The following is a 23139-nucleotide window of genomic DNA, read 5'->3' as shown; positions in this document are numbered from 1 at the left end:
TTCCCAACCGGCCGGCCGGCTTCTTCTGCTGAATGACAGCCATCAACAATTCGATGTTGGGCATTGTAAATCAAATGAAAACAAAATTCTTGAATAAAAAGACAAGTTTGTTAATTGTTGCATTCTACACATAGTGTGCAAGAAAATGTTCGTTTACAAGCTTTTTAATTTGTTTCCCTTTTGGCTAATATTGCATCCCACCGAGAACTGATAAAGTATCAAAATGGAGTCTTGGCTGGGGACTGATCGTAAAGCTGAAAAACTTTCAAAATGACCCTACAACCATTTTCTACCTTTTCAATTAAAACGTTGCCATTTGCCATTCGAAATGATGATTAAACCGATCATCAAATGCGTAATCGTACCCTAACAAAAAATCAACAAAGAAGACGCCGGCCCGGTTGGACAATTAAATCCCTTCACCAACGTGCTTCGGCTGCTCATCATCCGCCTCGTTGGGCACACTGCTCGCACTGCCCAACAAGTCACTTCCATCAGCTGACCACCAACGAATTTATATGCACCCCTCAGCATGAAAAAGGAAAAGGCTTGCCTTCGTTCCTTAATTGATCGGCTAAGTAGCAAGCGGCTTACATGAAATTAAAACCGCGACATAAAGCAAAAGCAGATTTGGCCATACGCAGTGACATCTCGGGCGATTTATGGCCCCGGCAGTCATTCGTTCGCGACAAGCATCAATTGACGGATGGGTTGTGTTTTTGTTTCGTTTTCCATTTCCCTTTGAGTGGTTTTAAATATGCGCACCTTAAGGTGTTAAAGTTCTGCCGCTTTTATTTTATTTTAGTGCTGTCGAACATTAGTGGTGGACTTGTGTCCATGGTTGATTTACTTCTTCTGCTTGAAATGCTTTTAATCAGTGATTTTTGTTCGCAGTAAGTGGTGATGTTATCAACCAATAAGAAGTAAGCATTCTTAATGATACTTTTGAATCATCATCACGCATGCTCCTATGAACTCTGTACGAAATCTGGCATTCATATGGTCAACTAGTGATATATTCGACACGTTGAAACCTTTCTTGCCGATCGTGAATATTATGGCATAGCTGATATATTTTAAGACACTTCCGTGCGATGAAGTAACAGAAAGGTTTCAACCAAAACCAAGCCAACCGACAATCTCTTGCCAAGTGGAAAACAATTTTGGGATTCATTTCGAATGTACAAAACGAAGGGCATGAAGGTATATAAACGTTCAGAGACTCATAAAAAAAAGAATTATTAGAAATCTTGATGTGCTTCGGGGCAATTGTCATTCAAAGTGTATCTCGCGCACGAATATTGTGAACGAGTCAGCCTCAAACAGATTAACCTTTATTTATACAGCAATGACATCGATGCATCCGGAAATGAGTGAAACTCGCCGTTGTTCCCATGGTAATCACCTGAAAATACCCTAACTTTTTTCTTTTGGTTGATTGTGTCATACGCAGTTTTACTTTCCATTTCCTGAGCACCGGTTTCCAACTGTTTCACTCGTTCCATCTCATACCTTTTGCTTCATCGCGGTTAGTTGGCGTTGTTTTTTTTTTTGGAACATCTCGCTTCATTCGCTGCAGTGAAAGTGAAGCCAATAGCACACTTCAAACCATGCGATCAGCGGTAGCGGGATCAAGGTGGACCGGTTTGCCGCTATATCCGCCCCATGCGGTGCAACACCTGGAAATAAAATGTAATCGCCAAGTACTGCACCAATTCTACGCTGCATGGATTCACAGTCAGTCCAGTTAGCGAGTAAAATGCACCATAACTATTTAAGGTTTGCATCGCTCTGCACTCTGTCTTGCCGTGCGATACCAAACCGAGGACCATCACGATCTGTCCGATCTCTGTGCTGCCGTGTGTGCCGTGCCTTTCTCTTGTCGGTGTACGGGGTCTTACGAAACATTTCGTACGATCAGCGATGCAGAAAGCGGTCGGATAACGCGCCACCCACACCCCACGTCGCACCCGCGCCCACCCACCTGGCAGCAAAACAGTTTTGACATTAACAAATACAGCACCACCGCGCGTGTCACGGTATGCAACCGTGCTGGACGCGTACACGTACCATCAATCAGCTGTTGAAGATCGCGTCGTTGTTGCGATCGGCCAACAGGTGTCGTGAAATCGTGGCAATAGAAATCGGGACAGGCGCGAACGGAAGATGTGGTACGGGATAAACAGCCCCAACTGCTCCGATGCGCAACACGCACACGCGCAGTGGTTGGCATTTTTGCTGACAGCGTCCGGAGTCCGGCGATAAAGGCGATGATGAATTGCTGCTCAAACAACGAAATAAAACCTAAAACACACAAAACGTGATGAAACGCAGGAAGGTGAAATGGAAAATGGCCAGGGGGTTGGTATTGAAAATGAAAACTCCAACGGATCTCACAATTTAATGGGTAAGAAATGAAAGTCTCTTACGTCGCACTATTCGTGGAGGGGGGTTGGTTCCCTTCTGTGCATCTCAGCATGTGCACCGTGAGTGAGCTGTGCGAGCCACCAGGTGTTACTGGTGCGCGACCTGAACCTGAAGATTTTGCGTAATTTTCCGCATCCGCTCCCTGTGTTCGTTTTCGATTTCCCATTTGCTCGATTTCACTTTCTGGCACTGGCTCGCTGACATCGGTCGAATCGATGTTCGGAGAGTTTTCGATCTTTTTCGCCACTCACTGCGGTGTGCCCTGTATTGTGATCTTGAGATGTCAGAGTGGTAATTACTGCATTGTGCAGTGTTTCTTTCTGGGTTTTATTTCCATTGCGTGATCCAAAATCGAAGTGCTGTGGTTTGTAAAAATGCAACAGTAGCACACATCCCCCCGGCGTATCAGCTGTACTGGTACAGACGCGAATTATGTTGTTGCTATGCCACCAGTCATTATTGTGATTTTCGCGATTGCCATGATTCGGGGCACAAACTGCCGGAACAAAATAACACCGTACGATGCATTTCGAACACGCGAATTCGCTAACCGTGGCGAGGGTGATATTTTGAATGTCGTACATTGCCTCGGGAACTGGACACAAATATGACACGGCGTCGTCTGTCGAAATTTCACGTCTGACACAGACCGGCCAGACGAACGATGCACGAATACGTCCAAAACCCCGACAACCGGGAATTACATCAGCGTGCCGACACAGCCAGCGGTGGTGACCTTTATTCTCCCAACGAAATGGCGGATATTTCCTACGACATTGGATACATTGCAAATGCTGGCCGCTGTGGGAAGCGTTCAAGTAGTAAACATGTTCGGTCCAGACGAGTAGAGCCATAAAATTGTAGCTAAATTATAGCTCGATGGTTGCGAATGATTATCGTGCGGGTTTAAGTGGATTCGTACATTCAATTTGTAATAATATTTTCGTCTGATTTAAAAAAAAAAAAAACATTTTAGAAACACCAAAACTTTGTCATTACGATATATGCTTTACCTTTTGTTTTTCTCCTTTCCCATTCTCCACAGGCTCCGATCGAGCTGACCAAGCGCTTGGAAGAGATACGACTGCTGGAGTCGCGCCGCTCCCAGCGACTGGCCGTCCAGGAGAAAGATACGGACTTTGCCCGGCTGGCGGATATGGCCGGCGATCGTCGACGACAATCAAACAGCATCGATGTGCCATTCTCACTGACGCAACAGAACGGGTAAGTGAGCGGAAACTGAAGCGGCGAAGCGGTGGGAAATAATCATGGAACCTGTTCCGGTTGCCGCACACAGCTCGACACAAGGGACAGCTGGTTAACATATCAGCTAACACATGATGGCTACGAGCCTGCAAAGATCAGGGCTGATGGTTTAAGGTGGACCAGTTCCCACTGCCACAGATGCGAACGATGCCGAGATACATACAATGTCTCCGTGGTACTTGCAGTGTTAAAAACCAACAGCAGCAGCTTCTGCAGTGCTGTGGGACATATTCTGGGCGCCACACTTCTACGATCTTGAGCTCAATTGCCGACACGAGCAGCGTGACACGATCACCATCACCTTCTCCGACGTCTTAGGTGACGTTTGTGGCCTTTTTGAGCCGTTTATGGCGATCGGTGCGATCGCATTCAGGTTGACCTTCTTCGTAGAAGGGAGTTTCCTAGTCTATATTGGTTGTATTATGGAAGGTCGTCGAAGGTAATGGAGACACTCATGTAAAAGACTGAAGTTACTGTCAAGCGGTGCCTAGGTATACGCTTCTGGGGCAACCGTTTTTAACACATCCATCTTCAACATTCGCCCCTCCTTCTGACAGGTTACAAAAGTCAAACATTGGCAAATGCATCTGCGATCACCTCCCGGTCACTAGCTGACAGTGTAAAATTGCTCAACAACTCGGCTAGCATTAAGCGCTAGCACCCAACAAGACACTATAAATCGGCTCGCTGCCAATACACGCGCCACTGTTTGGATATTTTTGTGTACCGTTGCGAGTGTTCCCGCTTTATAGCTCCGTTGAAGGGCACCCATCCATAATGGCGAAGTGAATGATTTAAATTGCCGTAACCGGCAACTTACCGGGTGTTTAACTGACGACGTATATTTACCCTCCGCAATGGCGATGACTCACCGTGTGTGTTGAGTTCGTGCAAATATTTTGCCAATGCAATATAGCTAACGTGCACCGGCCGGCGTAATGAAAAGTGCAGCAAATGTGAACCACCCCTTCGGTCCACCATGCGCATCCGGCTTAAGCTTCTGCTTTCCGATGCAAACTGGACGATCGTTACGCGCTCGTTGCGCATTGGATGCGAAGATCTCGCAGTTCATCTCTTCTAAACCGACCCGAAACAAACACTACACCGTTGCATTTCACTCGTTTTTTTTTGCCAATGTCCCACTTTTGTCTTCGTGGACTTTGTTGCACTCGTTGCATGTCCTCATTACACGCGAATAAAATATGCTTGGGCATTTATTTAATGCAAGCGAACAAGTGGCCACGATTTACCGTTTTTTTTTGCTTTAGTCGAGTCAAGCTAAATGTTTTTAAGGCATCAAAATGCATTAAACTTACGCAAAGTTTAACATATTTGCGCCGAAAGCTGGCATAGAAATTAAACCCTTGAATCACGGTGGTTGTGAATTTTCACTAAAATTAAACACTGGTAGCAAAAGGGAAGGAAAACAAACACGCAAAAGGGGTGGAAAATAAAGAGATACGCACCGTGCCCTGAGATACACAACGCTCGCGCACACTCGCGCACTCGCTCATTTGCGAAATTTTCATCCCGCACCGGTTTGCCGAACAGCGCGATCATCTGTTTTTTTTTTGTGTTGTGTTGTTGTTGCTTCCTTTCTTTCTTTCAAGCTGTTTACAAGCGGGGCCCAGCTGATGAAGGGATTGACGATCGTGTGCGTGTGGTTTATATTTGCGCGAGCACGATCATGCCGAAACGTTGACAGACGGGGTTGGCAGCAACAACACAAAAAAAGGAAATGAAAACGCAACAGAAAAACAAGAAGCCAAAAAAAGGGTTTGATGAAGGGAAGGGGGTCGATAGGGGTGGAGGGAAGGAGAAAATGGCGAATGAGAGTGAGTGTGGAAAGCGCGCCGACCGCAATAATTTGCGATTCGCTGGCCTTTTTTTTACCTCCCCCCCCCCCCCCCTCCCTTCTCCGTATGCCCCTTCCTAGCGCTGACGATGCGCAGTTACGGCGAAAGAAAACGAAACTTGCCCAAGGTCAGGGCATTTTTGGCGAACATATATTTTGCACGCGAAAACACACACACACGCGCGCGCGCGCTTGCAAACAGGGCAAGAATGAAGCAGGTTTGCAAACATTGCGTCGATCGTCGGGTCGCGATCGGACCGTACCCTGATGCCGCAGTTGTTGTTACCAAGGGTTCTTTTTCCTCCGTTTTCGGCCGTTGTCGGCGTTTCCTTCGCTGCTGGGTGATTTAATACCACGCCAAAAAACCGATGCGCAAGAAGTGTTGCGAATTTTTGGGTGTTTGTTTTTTGTTTTTCTTTTCGTTTCATTTTGGGGGTTTTTTTCTTGCATCCCCATTTGTGCAGTTGCTTTCGCCCCGTTGGGGTTGGTGGTGGGGTGTTTTTTTTTTGCTCCGTGACCTGCCGTCTTTAGGATTTTCCTTTTACTCTCCTACCGCCGGGCTCACTTGCGCTTAAACCCATTTTTCTTGGCAAATTTTACCAAACCAGATACCGCGATGAGGTGCGCCGGCTTGCTCTGTTTCGCCTGGTCGGTACATTTTTGGCTAACGGGGCTTTTGGCATACTTCACTTTTCACGGGGACGGTCGAGCGGTTTTTCACGTTGCGTTTCTCCAACTGACCCGCTTCCGCGGTTGCCGACTGTTTGCACGGGCCGTTTGGCTGGGGGGTGGGGTGGGGGTGAAAACATCGGTTGGCCACCATATGATTGGTGGTATTGGTGCCAAATTAGCAGCCATCGTGGCGACGTTCCTTTCGTCGAACAATGCACCGCGAAGGGAACGGGAAGAGCGTGCAGGAATGTGGAGAAATATGTCACCACGCCTTGTTTTCGTATGGCGAGGCAAAAGATTTCAGTGAGAGTGTGGACCGTGTTGGCCGAATGTCGACGAGGGAGAAAGCGAAACGTACCGGGATGGTAATGATTTTCTCGAACGGACACTCGGTTTTGAGCTCAATTTTGTGTCTGTCAATTTAACGGCACTGATGTAATCGATTCGGCGCAAGTTACTTTAAAGAGTTTTGAAGATGTAGGTTTATTCGAATTTGCTTACCAATCTCGAATTAAATATTATAGAGAAAGCAATTGTTAAGTTTCATCTTTCAGCTAAAAAATAGCTCAAAACATATAAAGTCGAGTAAATTCATCAAAGAAAATAAATAAACGATTCTACTAGGTCTGATTTATTTGAAAGTCTGAACCGTCACGGAAATGCATGAGAAATACATGATGTAATAATCCAAGCGTCTTGTGAGTCATCGCTGCAGTTTTTCTGTGTTGTTCGGCACCATTCTCCAAATTTTGCGTCACTTTTGCCGATGAAAGTAAGCGATGACTTCATCACGCAAGTATTTGTTTTGTCTCTAATTATGCTACTTTTCCTCCTTCCACAAACCAATTCAAAACAGAGACATTGAATATGGCGCACATCGACATTCCGTTGCCGTGTTTTGTTGCGTGCAATCCTTACCCATTTGCTTCGTTTTTAGTCCGTATGGTGAAGTTCTTTTATCTGGGATGTTAATTGAGCTTAATGAGTACGCCCTAACGCTCAGCACACAGAAGCCGATATCACCCACACGCCAATATGGCCACGCAGCATGGCAGAAATCCTTCAGACACGCCACGATGAAGTTAACGTTTTGGAATATCTGTGACTAGGTCAGGTGATGAATAATGGTGCGGAACCGGGGGAAGAAAAAAGGTTTTTGCCCAAAAGTGGTCCTATTACCTTGGGCCATTACTTTGAAACGATGCCAAGGTTTTGGCCGGACCGTCTCCAATGGTTTGCTAATGAGGGAAAGGAAGAAAGTGTTTACTTAATAAATTGTTATTACCGCTATTTGTCTGCGCTTTGTTTAAATTAATATCCAAATTAGTAAGACACCGTGGGAGAAAAGCTTCTACATTACCTCAACTATCGTTCCATAGTCTCCGACATAGCTTCTTTCGATACTTGTTTGGTCTACTTGCCTATGTTGACCATGGTCAAGAGTCAGACGATTTTTTTATGATATCCATCATACGATGTTTATTTATCGACTTCTTTTTAACTCTCGCTTACCCTCGCTTAAGGTTCTCATTAGTAGCTCTCTCTCACGTGTGGTTTTTCTCATCACACATCGCGCCGATGCCATTCCATTCTGCCAGATAGCTTTCTAGCAGAAAGCCCTATTGATGATGAGCAGAAAGTTTTGCCCCAAAATGTGCTCTACTAAATTGCAATCAATTTTTATGGCACCTGTACCCTAACCTGCACAACATTCGTGTTCATCTGCGACATGCGGGATGCTGTCTCTGAGTCAGCACAAACAGCATTTCATCGGAAGAATCTCAACGACACGATTTTCCTCCACTCATTTCCACCCCAAATCCGGACACGGGGTGGAAGAAAAAGTAAATTAACAAACCCTAGTGCCAATCATCACCCGAAAATCGTTACTTTTACCAAAAAAAAAAACCACCAAAACCGTACCAGCTGTTTGCAGTTTCGCGTGTACTGGAACGCTCGAAACCGTTTTGTGGTTTTTTGTTGCGGAAAGTTTTTGTGTTAATTTTTGCCAACAGTGCCACTTCACTCGATACGGCGCTTTCTTCGGCAGGCAAGCTCACTACGGCTACGCTTACTTCGCAGACAGCCGGCAAGCCACGCCAGACGTAGTTTACCGACCGATCAACCCAAGACCGAAGCAATGGGACGTGATTTTCTGTTGGCGTAGGTTAAATTTATCCTCCCCGATGCGTCTGGCGGGCGTCGGTCCTTCGCCCATTCCGTCTGGCTCGCCGCACGATCGCTCGCCCGAACGCGGCGGGGTGAGTTTTCCGATAGCTGGGTGGAGCAGGTCATAATTTCCCAAAGCCACCCAAGTCTACCAGCACTCACATACACCCTGCTCCGGTGCGAAACCAGTGCTGTCTCGATACGCCCTTGTTCGAAAAATGTTCAACGAGCAAGAAGAGCGAGTGAGTGGTGCGAGCGAGTTGGGTTGCAAATGGACAAAAAAGGATCGAATTTTGGGGGCACCGACGAAAAGCTTGCGCCACCTATGGAAAATGTCCATGACCTTTGGATGAGTTTGTCATTCACTGAAGGTCGAATGCGAATTGTGGCCCGTTGGCTAATGCGGAAAAATGGCACCAGACAGGTGACAGACGGGGTTAGTGGGGATGGTGGGACGGGCGAATGGTGAACGAAGACACCGCACAGCGCACGGATCGAATTATGGCCGGTTGTTGTGTTGGAGATTGGATTGTAGTATTTTTGTTTTTTTTTTTGGTCGGACCCAAGCGACAGACTGTCTGGTCTTTCTTTTCTTTGCCGTTCGTAAAAATGTCCTTTTTTCGCCGGAAGGTTACCGAAAGGAACTGTATTCCACGTGTGGTGGCTGCCACGGTCGCTAGTAAGTGTGTGCCAACGTTCGCGGCCAGCGTGTGCACCCAAACATGTGCTGTGCATATCAAACTTTCTTCAAACAGCTGCTGAGACGCATTGTCTCCCAGTAGGGGCATGCTCAATTTGTTTGTTTATTTGTGGTTATGTTTTCCAAACGAGCGATGAAGGTGAAATATTTTGCATTAGTTTGTGAGATGTAATGTGTTTAATGTCTTTCGCATAACTAATTGCAAACCGTTCTACTCGCACGCTAGCGACGGTAGCTTAAATTCCTTTGTTTACCAACCAACGACCGGAACACGATCTCGTTTTGAGATGGAACCTGTTGTAACACATACGACCGTCTGTATTGATCGCTTTTTTTTCGCCTGTCACTTCTGTGCATCGTAGACGGCCGGTCTGGCCCATTACGGTAGGACAAAGGCTCAATTTACATCGGAAAAATGATTTTGTCACCGTATGGTGGAAAAAAATGAAGCCCCAAAGTTGCGGGGTGTTTGAAAACAATAAAAAAAACAAACAAACCCCAGAACAGAGAGAGGGATAGATGAACGAATTGCGTGCACAAGAAATGGTGCGACTCAAAAACGGGTGCGTTTTTTGGAGTTTTTGCTTGTTTGTCTGATAGGTTTGTTCTTGGAAACAATTTGCGATATAAGTTTGATTTTTGTGGCAGTGTTGCAATTTGCCCATCGATGGCATTTTTATTATTTTGAACGATTTCCAGTTGTCTCTACCTCTAGTTGTTATTATTTTGGCACCTAATTAATTGTCGATTGGTAGGTCTTAGCAGACACTTTCAGGTTTAGCATATTTTAGGGTTTTCTGCGAATTGTGACACAGTTACCTCATCCAAATTAACTTCAAGGAACTTATTAGGCCTCAAAAGCCTTATTGAGTGCTGCAATTTTCTTACGTTTCTTTCATGCTTATTTCTTATCAGAAAATACCCACCGTGCCGACAGTTGGAATTAATTTTTGTTTTTTGTTAGAAATTGTTCTTTTTGGTCTAATACCTTCCCAAGACACCTGAGCTCCCGAATCCCGGCATGCTGGGGATCACTTTCGTGTGTGATGAAACCTGTAACTGACTCTGTTTTTTGTGTGTAAATGCCAACTTCACACCCCAATTGAAGCACACCTCCAAATTTCACCGTCTCGCGCACTCTTCCCCCTTAATCCCTTCGGGTCTCTTCTAATCGGTGTTCAATTACCAGCAAAGATGGCCCATTAAATGGTCCGCCAGACGGGTAGCCTAAGCCCCAACCGAACCTGTATTGCGGTCGGCATACTGCGACACTGTGTCACCGTGCTCATCTCGGTACGGAGCGGTATCCTTTGTGCTTTGTCCGCATTCTACGTTACACGCATCTACCGCAAAGAGCGCAAATAAAACTCTCAGAATAAAAACTTACCAACCAGAACGTTTCACGAAACAACCGAAAAACCAAAGCCTGCAAGAAGACCGCGAAATTGACGTGGACCCCGGGGCTGCGCTTCTGCGTGCAACTTTGCAGCGTTTTTTTTTTTTTTGGAAAAAAGGTCAGCTGAAGGTGAGATGCGATCACGAAAGAGCTCAACGTCAGTCAAGCCCAATCGTCAGTGTGCCGGGTGAAGCACCAAACCCAAACCAGCAAGAAGAAACGCACCCCGAACACCGATTGCATAGTCTGCAGCTCCGGTTTCGGTAGGTTTAAATTGCGTTCCGTCCGTGTTGCAGATTCTTCTTTCGCTCTTGCTACTCGTTGCGTTCATGGTTCGATCGGTTGGAATTTTCGCCCGGTTTTTCGTTAGCTTTTGTATCGAGCGCTTGGTTACACAGATGCATTAGATTTACCGCATGGTAGCGGTGCACTTTTCCACCATCGGACGCAACCAGTCGCCACCACTTTACGCTAGTTTGGTGGCGTATAGAGGTGGATGGAAATGGATGGGACGAAAAGCTGGGAGGGTAGCGGTGCTGCATTTGGTATTTGAAGGTTGTCTTCCAAAAGTGTGTTTTCTTGTTTTCTTGCAGCTTTGATGCTGAATTTTGTGCAACCGTCCGAGACGCACGCGGCGGGGTTTTGTTTCCCATGTTGAGCTCACGCCGAGTGAAACTGGAAGATAATAAAATATTACTACCATCGTCAAACAGCGACCGAGACTGTGCTTGAATTCGGTGAGCGGGACGTGGGGACCACTGTTCGGGCGGGCCACCAAGACGGAATGTCTGAACAGGGGCGGTATAGATGTTGCTTTAAGCTGCAAGCACCACCAGCGGCAGCCACGGGGCAATAGAATTTGTGGGTCTGTTCAACCTGTCTGGTGGCCTAGATTTCCCACCGTTGCTGTCACATCCCAAATATTTAGAAGCCGGGGCTTCACTTCGATTAACCTTATTACAAGCAATCAAGGGAGTTTTGTAACCATCGCCACCCGAGACGTAACGCAATCTCGATAGTTCTTCCACTCAAATTCGGAGAAGCGCAGAAGAGGAGAAGAGAAATATTCCCGTCCTGCTGTTTCGGGGGAATGTGAGATTGCGAGACAACGGTTGCATTATCGCAAAAGCTACCCCATCCTTTACGGTTGCACGGCAACACGAATTGGGGGTTCGGTACTGCACGTCAGAAAAGACAGTGAAAGACGCTATAATATTCGATAGTGCCACACTCACCACGGTGACGATGAACTCCTCAGCCAGAGCGCCAACCATTGACATCGTTAAATGCAATATCCCCGGGGTTCGGTCTCGATTTTCTGGAGGTCGTTTACTCGCCTCCCGCGAATCTCCACCGTGGGCACGGTATGTTTTAATGAGCTGCAGGATTTTTGTTGACACAAAAACTGGCTGCTGCACGCTGTATTTGGAGATGGTTGTCGTTCGGGTCGTTCTTTTGTTTTTTTTTTTTTTCGTTGATACCATCATTGATTTTCGAGGGTATTAAGAACGGCAAACGATGGGGACCCCGTCAGGTCGTCAGCAGCTGCGTGTCTGGAGTCGGTCAACCAACCTACCTCAACCGAATCTCGCGAGACCCCAGTGAAATGTTTGCCGACAATTCGACCCACCATTTCCCATTCTCCACTGATTGCCCACGTTTCATCGGTGACGATGAAGCGAAAGGTCGATGGTTGGGTAGCGTTTACGTTTCGTAAGATTCAACGATTTCTGAAAACGATTCTACCCACCTTATACTTTACCCGTTGCCCAAGGACTTTCAGCGTGAGTAGAGGTGGTGTGCTCGAATACCATCTTCAATCAACGTGCGAGACGCCGTTCGAGGTGATGAAATTCGATGTTTCGATGATTGCCTTCTGTCTGGAGCTAGCTACCAAGAACATCACACAATGATGTCTGGGATGTTGGTCAGCGTTTTAGTAATACATGCTCAATATGCTTCTGTGTCACATTAGCTTAGGTCAGGACGTGCTTAGAGCACTGTAAGCATTAAGGTTTCATCCCACAATGTTTCTGGCAATTCCACAATGCATCACTGTGCTAAGATCAGCTATTGAAATGAGCTGTTCAAGATACATGTTGCGTTTTGCTCATAATTAGAAACACTTGTTTTTCCCCCTCGCTTACCATTGATTGATGGATGGAAAGAGTTGGTATGTTTCTTGCAATCATTACAATGGCAAACGGTACACGCAATAAGAAATTCCCTTTGCATCGTCATTCCTGTACGTATATCCGTACATGCCATGATGACGTTTGCACAATGATTGCTTTCTTGAAGCATGTTCACGGGATTACCCGATCGTCACAAAGAAGCACGGTAAGGAAATCGTCATTTAATATAACAAAGGCATACAGGAGTGATGAAATTTATAGCGTTTTAGAGGACGGTTGAAATGTACCCATATTATTGAAGTGACCGTTTCCATGGCTTTGGATAATAAGAAATAAAAACATTCAACTGCACACCGCCATCGTTCGGCCGTCATGTCCATTATCTTCGATGCACTGTGCATCGCGGAATGACGACAAAAGTCGACGGGGCTCGATCGCCGAAGCAGATAGCCTCGGTCAAATTAGCGGTCATGGTTACATGTTCGGACATGCGAAAAGAGGGAAAGAGAGAAAGACAGAGAGAGAGAGAGAGAGAGAGAGAGAGAGAGAAATCCGCTATCAGTGGGCAGTAAACCCAAATCTCGTGAACAAAAAAAAATCAGAAAAGAAAACTTCCCTTGACGCAAATACTGACCACGGTAACAGTGGCACCAACTCAGCAACAACTCCTCGGACAAAGCCCTCCGCCCATGCCGTGGCCTGCATGGAGCGCTGCAATGGTCGCGAACGGGAACGGTAATGTTATGGATTCGCGGCCAACGACTTCTCCATTCCGGGCTCCACCATCATTGATCGGCGGTGACCGCCAATGGTTGGTGACTGGACATTATCGCCACCCTCTCCCTTTGTTCGGTGCGCAACGCGAAGGCCACCCGGACCAAGAAACCGAGCAAGATAATATTAAATAAGAAAACAATAACAAAAAAAAAATGGAGTACGAAAAGTTAACCGCGATATACTGCCAAACGCGAGAGAGAAAGAGAGTTCCGTGCGGCCAAGCCTGTTGCAGCTTGCAGTTTCGCTTTGGGGTTGCGCTTTGGGGTGCGCTGATAAGGGGTGGTTGCAATTTTCTGGCTTGTTACTCTCGCACCTCCGCATACTACGCAACGCCATGCTTCACACAGAGGGATCCCTCCCTCCCTCCACCGCCCATTCGATAGGCACATGCGACACGGTGGTGGAATCTAGCGACGATAAGAGCGCATTGTTGCATTGTGTGCGGCACGGGTGCAATGATTGGTGGGTGGGGTGCTTTTGCGTTTAATGATGTTTTTGCTGCCCAATGCAGCTTTCTCTTATCTACCGGTCATTATCCGATTGCACTAGCTTTGAACTTGATCTAGCTTAAATCGAAAATGTGGACCGCGCACAGTTGGATGTGTTTATTTCAAGATCTTGCTGTGTTTTTTTTTAACAGCCCACTACCACCACATTACTACGGTTCGAATTCGTCGACGACGTTAGTGGTTATCAACGCGCAACCTGTACGCCGCGTCTGTACGAGGGGTTGTCTTTTATTGTTTTCCTTTTTGGCAAATGTTGCGAGCCTCCGAGGGCAAAAACAACGAATGCGGTGATACTCTCCCGGCAGCATTCGAGATACGCGGTGCGGTGGGCTTGCAGTCTGGTGCAGTAGACCAAGGTATCAGCAGCAACAAACAAAAAAAAAACAAAAATCCGCACACCGAAATAGGTTGATTGACCGATAATACATTGAACCCGGTCGGCTGTTTTCGTCTGCGTGGTTGTTGTTGGAGTAACCTCTTCCTCGACTTTTTCTTGCATAGTACGCGACCATTCCTGAGACACACGGTGTTTGCTGTTTCTTTCCATTTTTGTGAGAATGAGTGGTACAAAACAGATGATACGACCCAACAAAAAAAAAACAAAAAACAAAACACACGACACTGTCAGGTTTATGCGTCTATATACTGCTGCTGCAGTTCACGGTGCAAGTGTGCTGCTACCGAAACCGAAACAAACAACCATCCATTCGGGCGACCCGATACCCTGTAGGTGTACACCGTACGCGATTAAGCAGCGCACTGTCAAATTCTTTGCCCCTGTCAAATGTGGCCTAGATTTTAAGAATCGAGCTTTACGAGGGTTTAACATTTTCTTCGAAAAATAAGAGCTGCTATCATAAATAAAGTTGATAAAGCGTTCGGTGCATATGGCTGTGATATTCCTACTGCATTACGTGACCATTGCGTCCCCAACAGGTATCTCGCAAGCAAACGATCGAAGCCATACTTACTTCCAACTTTGTAGGGTTCCGCCTTGTGGAGAACCCATAAGGTTTCGCGCTGGAGGAGCTGGTGTTTTGCAGCTGTTATTTTTTTCCATGCCACCCTCTACGTTTGTGCAGCTCTGTTGCACACAGTATCCCGCACCAACCCACAAACTAATGATCGCTTTGTCTCGTTTTTCTCCTTTGTTTCGGGCACGTCTGCCAACAGATCTCGCAAACGACGGCCCTCGTACTCGCAGGACGATCGAGAGTACTACAGTATTAACGACGACGATCCGATGGACGAATGTAACGCCGCACTGGTACTTATGAGCCTGTCCTGCTCGCCGAACTCATCCGTGCACGGTTGGTACCCGCACTGCGAAATCCGTCCCGAGACCCTCCACTCTAACGCATCCTCTCTTACATCAGGTTACGAAACAATTCTTGGCACCAGTTCGGGCAGCAGCACCACCAGCTGGAGTACCGGATCGACTTCGCCGCCGCTGAGCGAGGATGGACATTCCACACCACCGACGCACCACTACCAGCACGAGCTGAACCATCACCATCATCATCACAATGGCCGTCACCAGGCGGCGGGCGGTCCGGGCCGGGGGGCGCGCACCACCTCCCTGTCCACGTCGGATGAGGGCATCGGCATGGAGGACATGCCGAGGAAGCGTCGGGTAAGTTTGGCCAAATTTATTCCTTTATTGCGGGTGTGGGGCAATACCGCATTTCGGTGCGATCTTTCGTTCGGACACGCGACTTCTCGTGCACGTGCGAGTGCTGGTGACATTGCCGACCAGGTCAAAAAAAAAACTTCACCATTAAGCCAACCCTGCCAGCCAGTCTCGGGTGTCATAATCGTCAACGGAGCCGATTGCGGGGAAAAAAAAGGTCGTGTAGAGGTGATCAGGTGTCCCGTAGGTAAAATGGTTTGGTAGGGAGCATATGTTCACCTTCCATTCCGGGTGGCAATCAGCTGAATATCTCGGCAACGGACACATCACCTCAGTGCTCAGTAACCTTCCCTACCAATTAGTGCCGGGAAACGCAACGGTTGTTTTTCGACCACAGCACATTTTGCGGTGGCGTAACAATCACAACCCGTTCGCTAGCTGTGCGAACAGATGCACCAAACGGCACGTGTACGTACTAATGTGCGAAGGTAGAGAGCGAGAGAGAAGAGTGCAGTTGTATGTCATAATATCGCTGATCGATTGCCGTGTTGGGGGAGACGATCCGCCGGCAAGATGCCTGCGGGAACGCGCATACGCGTGCATGAGCGAACCATTTTGACAGCTGTGATTGACATGCAGCCGATGTTTTTAACATCCACCAAGACGCACGGCATTGAGTGTCGGAAGATACTCCGTGCCAGAAGTGATCGTTAAGCCTGCAGTATGCTTAGTTTTGTTACCCAGTAAAGTTGACTGTGACGAGGTCAAGGTTTATACACACCGTGTACTCACAGCTTCACCAAATCGTACCTGTGGATGTGTTTTCTACCCGACAATGCACATCTCCACGGCGCGTAATCTTGGCTTCACCCCACCGCTTCCCGAAAACAGGTGATGGAAAGGTGAGAGCACCGGATTCGCGGCACGTGTGCATCGGCCTTTAGCTGAGGACATAAAACCTCAAGTTCATTTGCTCAGCTCGTCAACGATCAGCTGAGTGTGCAGGGGGGGTGGATGTGTCGCTTACACAAACAGCCGGGCTTTGCATATCGCCTAGTTAGCCCCCCCCCCCCCCCCCCCTCCATGTGTGGTAAATGTTATGGCATTCGTTCTGGAGAGCTCATGTGGAGCGTTCCAACCCTTTAAGCTGCCCCGTCTGGAAGGTTTATTGCTGTTGTTTTTCATTCTTTTACAGTAGCTCCCTTTTTTTTGTCACCGTTGCCGTTGTGCACCGTTGTTGTAATGAGTGGGCACAGCTCAGCTGAGAGCGTGCCGCTGGTGTGTTGCCCTTGAAGCTCGTGTTTACCCTCGCCGACGGTGCTCCCTGGCGGATGCCATAGAACTGAAAGCATTGCAACGATATTGCACGTGTCGGACGGTTACGCGACCATCGGCCATTAGGGGGAGCGAATAGCAAAAGAAAAGAAAGAAAAAACAACGAAAATCAACATGTTCACCGCATCCGTTCGGGAACCTCCATTTGCACACAAAGTCTTTTTTTTTAATTGTGATAAATTGAAGTAAAAAAAAACACACACACACAAACTTAATTAAACCGTTTTATCTACGGTTGCATTCCTACTTGACGGCAAGTGACAGGTGGTGTAGTAAATAATTCATAACAGTGCGCCGATAGTAGCAGCGATATCAGTCTACTGTGCCACTGATTTGCTCATTTTCTCACGTCCTGTTTGGAAGATGTCCGTACCGGTGGCGGTACGTTTAAGGTGTGCTGTGCATATATTTACCATAACTCCTTCCTTTGTTGCATAAAGCTTCCTTCTTTTACGAGCGATAAGCTGTGAAAAACACCCAAACTATTCGACTGTTGCGTCTAAAAATGCGAGCCTTGCTTTATGCAAGCTGCGCTTTCCAATATTTGCTTCACTTTTGAACATCGTTTCAAGCATTTTGTTTGTTATTTGTTGCAATTCTTCGCTTCAACCACACTCCACGGTTGCAATAGTGTAGGTTCGTAGTGTAGCTATTTTTTGCACCTCATGCGCATAATGTGCAACGTACAGAACTGCTGCCCGCTGATGAGTAGGTTTATTCAATTTTGAGTATATTTTTGTTTTCCGACCCATTCCGCACCTCTTCTTCACCCTTCCCACATGATCATAAATCGTTCCTGTGTGCGTCCCTGCACACAAATGCAGCTTGAATCTAATGCTCGAACGGCGGGGGGAAAAATACGCTCACCTTGAAAAGTGAGCTGCACCACTCAAGAGGGGGTTGATGGGGCAACAAGTTCCCTGCTTCCCCTCTTCCTACCCTTCTAACATCCCGCAATTTCAATGCGTCCTGTCCCGCGGTATCCGGCAGACACACACACACACACCCGGTGGCAATAGATTTCCTGCCGATCTGCATCCGCCAAACTGCTGCCATTCGCATGCAAACACAACCCATGACGCACGGCCCATAATGGTGAGGTGGTATCTTTACCGGGTGTCACCGGGGGCTGCAAACGATTGATCCGCTCTGCATGTGTGTTTGCGACCGTGGCGAAACGGTTTTAATGATGTCTGATGCGCGCTGACGTACTGCGCCCAGACATGGAACCGTCAAGCTTTGGCGGAAGGATCGTGATAGATTTTTTTTTCTTCTTTATTGCCGATGGTTGTGTGTGCGATTTTATTACCTCTTTCTTGCCAATCGACAAGGTCAGTGTGGCATCTTCGGCTGCAAGCTTAATGGGAAGGAATAGAGGGACAGCAACAAAAAAAAAACACCTCGTGCAGAGGATAGCCGCGAGTTTTACCGCAGTGTTGTCGTGTGTAATAAATGCATTCGACTCAACAGTTTTATGACCAGTTTTCCTTTTCCGATATTGGTTCGAATGCGTGGAACGAGGCAAACGAATAAAAAAAAAGCAACACATCTTGCCAATCTCACAGCATTTGCAATTTTGAACCTGCTTTGGAATGAACTTGACTTAGCCGTCAATGTCGACGAGTTGGGTGAGCTTTGCTCGATGTTTGGTTGAGGGGTTTTTTTTTTTTGATGGATTTATAACGCACCTCAAACAGCGTGCGAAGGTGATACGGGCGCTAGTTGATTGAACCATGATGCACAATGCTTCCTGGATGTTAATGAGGATTTTTCAACCCGAGTGCATTTTCCACCACGTCATTGCTTCAAATTAAATTCAATTACACTCTGAAGGCTTTTTTTCTCTATTCGACTTCTCAACCTTCCAATTCGTTGCTTGCGTTATAATTCAACGAAAGCAAAAGAATAAAGCCCTGCCGGTGAACTGATGCGGCACTGAGCCGAACGAGATTGTTTACCGAACGATCGATCGTGGTCGTGATCTTCACACATCCGATCTGATGCATCTGGATCGTTGTTATGGCTACGGTGCATCATCCTTCGTTCGGTGCGTTTGTCACTGCAACTCTTATCAGCACCGCTTCGAAACGAAGATTCATCCGTCTCTTCACACGGCTTTGCCTTTGCATCAGCTGAGTAGGGAAAGAAACCCCAAGCCATGACATGCTTCGACCACTAAAACACACTCAAGAGAATCGAAACTGTTTACGCAACGGTTTCATGACGGGTTCTGTTCGCTCTCCGCCCAAAGCTGGCCAGCGACATTGATGTCGCACACGGCCGATGGCGTGTGCCAGGATTATCTCATCTCGCACTCAATAAACAACGCACGATGCAGTCGCAACTTCGCGTGTGCCTTTCCAGTGCTCCACATTGGATTTAACACTGAGAGTTGCTCTCAAACATATACCATGACGCCAACCCCCAGGTTCCATTCCGGGCACGTGTCGATTGGTGTGTTGGCTCGCTCGGTTTTTGTTTTTTCTTCCAGGATGTCATTGCCGGTCGGGATGCAGTTCGCTCCAGTTATTGTTCTACGTCGAATAAATAAAATCGTGACATTGGATTTTTGGTCTTGTTTGTTGTCCCCTGATGGCGACGCAATCCTACGACCACTAGGTCACACAATGATTAGACCACGGTTGGTGCAGCATCATGCGAGATGATGGAGGATTGCATAAACGGGCCTGCACTTGCTGCTAGCCCGCTCCAGCATTAGTCGTTATTTATTACGAATGCCCGGTACTACTCCCCACAGGGCAGTGATGGAGCTATTTTAAAGTCACTTCGCCTGCCCCGGTTTCCCGGTTTTGCCTAACCCCCTTTGGTGTGACACAAGGTTTGTCCCGCTTGCTCGCACCGGTGCTCACTATCGCTAGGGCCCCGATCTCGGCACTCCATCTAGCGGCAGTATCTAAATTGGATGCATTGGGAGTGTTGGGGCGGTTGCATGCATCTGGTTCGAGTGCATTCTGAAATGCGTGTTCCCTATGTTCCCTCGAACCTGCCCGACCCGTGCCAAACATCTCTGGAAGGTGTTTGCATGTGTGTGCGTGTGGGTGTCGGTTAGCCGGTTGGCACACATCGCAACTGCAGCACAGTGCGCAAAAGCTGCATCTTACCACTACCATCACATGACACGTGCCATCGCTGCACCGCGCCCAGCTCTCCAACTCCCGTCACGTTGCCCGGCTTCAACCGTTGCGAGGCCACACTGCCGGCTCATTTAAGTTGCCTTGAAGTGTGTGTTTTTTGCCGGTATTGTTTCGTGTTTTTTTTTTTGTTTTGTTCAACCTTTGCCACCCTGGAACGGTGAGTAAAAAAAAGCCACCCCTTGTGAGCGGTTGTGCATGTGTTGTACGGCTATTTGCTATTATTGTTTCATACATTTGTGCATGACTTCAACAAAACCATACCGAGGACACGTTGCCAGATGGTGTTGTAGTCCGTGACTAAAGAGCGCTTCTGGGTGTGTATTCTTTTTGTTTGGTCCAACTCACTACAAATCTGTGAAGTGAGAGGTTTCCTTCACTGGTTTAAGATTGCTGGAGAAAAACAATTTTCTTTCAGAGTTCCAACAAAAATAAAGAAAAGAACTCCAAATAATGCGCGTGAGTAACAACGGAATGCATTAAATCAAGGTGTGCTTTATGCATGTACGTGCATCGGAATTCCGGAAGGGTGGGGGGGTTGAACTTGAAAATTCTCCTACCCGTTCGCACAAAAATCACCGTGCGAGCAAGAATGGGAAAACCAGCCATTTCCTCAACAATCGAGGTCAATTAGTAGAGGAGAGTGCGAGAGAGAGTGAGTGAGAGGTTATTTGTTGTTGCCAGGCTTGCCAATGTTCAAAACGAACATGCCAACACACACATCAGGTTGATGTTTTTTATTTGCTTTTTCTTTCGCTTATTCGGCTTATTCTTTTGCCTTCCTTCCCAAAACACGGCCACATGCAATCGATTTTCCCACTGTCAAGTACAGTACCGAACGCCTTATGATCGTTCCCGCACGGTGCGCTTTGCTTTTGCTCTTGCTCTTGCCACCATTGCGCCGACAGTACCGGGTGCGACTTATTGCAACTGCACCGAACGCAGAGAGCAAAGAACGGGGAACCCCTTCGCCAAGATGACCTTGATTTGCACTGCACCCTTGTGTGAAATGAGCGGCCCGGTGCAGCTAGGATGTCTTCCGGCTGGAAGCTTTTCCTTTTCACTGGACAGGATACTATTGCAATTTTCATCGTCAAACGTACGGAGCGGCACAAAAGGAAGTAGTATCCGTTCGAAGAAGCCACACCGAGAGCATCGAGCTAATGTTTCAGGTTCGACTTTTCCGGGAGAGCTTCGTGATGGATGTGGCAGCAAGCGAAGAAAAACCGGTGCGAAGCAACGTGTGAAGCTCGAAGCAAAACTATCTGCCGACACCATTCTCGAAGCGGCTCGACTTTGCACCGCGTTGCGTTTGTGCAAGTGTGTGCATTGGCAGGGATTAGGATGCACAAGTGTGCAAAATGCTGATTTTAGCTACAGCCGCTCGTACCCGGGCGGAAAAAAAACCGTACGACAAAACGGGACATAATCCTTCACGTCATTTGCGTATGTTATAGCGCAAACGAAAGTAAGATAGCAAGCAACGCGTGCGAGTGCAAAGGAGAAAACCGCCCGGAATGCAAAGTGCACTGTGCAAAATGGATCGATAGTGCCGGAAAATCGGATCACGGTGTGCATCGTGTGCGAAATGGAACGCTACGCGAAAATGAACTTGAACTTGAACGTGAAAAAAAGCTTGCCTTGGACGAGCCGAGAACGCAACGTAAGCTTTGCTGTCTGTTCACCTTGCTAACAGCACGATTCGTCGTCGATTGATGGCTGTGGCGCATCTTTGTCACATTCTATTTTAGTTTATTTATTTACCGTTTTATTGCAAATCGAAGAAGCATTTCCAAACAATACTTATACTTGTATTTCAATCATTTTTTTCTCGCTTGTCTCTTGATGTACCAGAGTAATAACTATTATTTTGAACGCTACCTTTATAAACGAGTAAGGTTCAAACTTCTTGTGAATTGTTTTACATTCTTAAACATATCACGCCTTAATCTATTTTATGTGACACACATAAGCAAACATGTCTGAAACTGTTTTTTGCATATTTCCCATGCTTAATATTCTTTCCGACACACGCACAAAAGTAAAGCTGGGAGTGCAATTATAAATATACTTCATCCATGAAGCCATAAAACCACCATACGTCGTGGATAATTTGTCAGTTGTCGCACGTGCCGCAGCTGATTCCAAGGTAGTCCCAACAAACAAAAAAGCCCGTCCGTGACCATGTACTAAAGGGTGTCGCGTGATGATGGAATGGGATGGAATATTTAGTTTCGAGGCCCGAGTGACTCGCGGGTCGAAAGCTCTGCCCCCGCTGCGGCTTAATCCGTTGGTGGGCTCAAAAAAAAAAGCAGTAGCATGGAACAAGCCGACGCCCCGTACTGTGTTTTTGGAGAGGCAGAAATAATTAAAAGTACAAAAAGACCCTCTATCGAAACGGTTTGCTTTCAAACGAGCATATAAAAAATCAGCGCGCGTGTTTGACCTTCATTGCAGTTTCTAGCATCGTTTTTTTTCCTTTCGTTGTGGATCTCTCTCGCTCTCTCGCAGCATTTCTGTTTTTGTCTCACGTTTTCATTCTACCGTTATGGAATTGACGACCCAAGGGAGTATGGGGGTGGGGGGGGGTGGGGGAGGGTTGCAAGCCACAGCCATTTTCCGCTTCCGAGCCATCTTTATGCGCTATTCACCGCCGTGTGTTTGTGCTCTGGTCCCACCTGCCCATTCCATTCTCGTTCCGCTCTCCTTAAGCGCGCTTTAAATTTATTTCATTCATTCCCAACCAATGCCGTTGAATCTCGTCTGATTATCGCTGGATGGGACGGTTTCGCACGCTCATCGATCGATGCTCGCCAGTCACACCGGGCTGGGCCGGCAGCCTGAATGCAGTCGCTGCACGATGCTACGACGCGAACTGGGTTCGCAATGTATTTCGGCGACTAATGATTTCCTGAAACCGAAACAAAATACTTTGCTCTATCGATTTTTATGTTTGGCCTCCATTTATTGAAGACCACCCAGCAGTTGAACTGTCTGCAATGGAGCCGTGATTTTAACATTCTTGCTACGTGTCCCCAACGGTTCTGGCACCAGTTTGAGGTTCAATGTTGGTAGAAGACGTAAGGCAAATTGAAACCAAAATCGCCAAATGCTCA

General features: G+C 47.1%; 1 protein-coding gene across 1 annotated transcript in view; it reads left to right on the top strand.

Annotated features, from left to right (window-relative positions):
* The window catches only part of LOC128719714 (zinc finger protein 395), an 85035-nt gene that overhangs the window by 39863 nt on the left and 22033 nt on the right, over positions 1 to 23139 (top strand). The window contains exons 2-4 of the mRNA XM_053813343.1: positions 3473 to 3651; positions 15080 to 15216; positions 15283 to 15539. Of these exons, the coding sequence (XP_053669318.1) occupies positions 3473 to 3651; positions 15080 to 15216; positions 15283 to 15539 (573 nt within the window). The remainder of the gene's footprint in view (positions 1 to 3472; positions 3652 to 15079; positions 15217 to 15282; positions 15540 to 23139) is intronic.

The sequence above is a fragment of the Anopheles marshallii genome, chromosome 2, assembly GCF_943734725.1.
Source record: "Anopheles marshallii chromosome 2, idAnoMarsDA_429_01, whole genome shotgun sequence".
Taxonomy (NCBI): Eukaryota; Metazoa; Arthropoda; class Insecta; order Diptera; family Culicidae; genus Anopheles; species Anopheles marshallii.
Note: the sequence above shows the minus strand (reverse complement) of the source record. Positions and strands in the feature narration are given on the sequence as shown.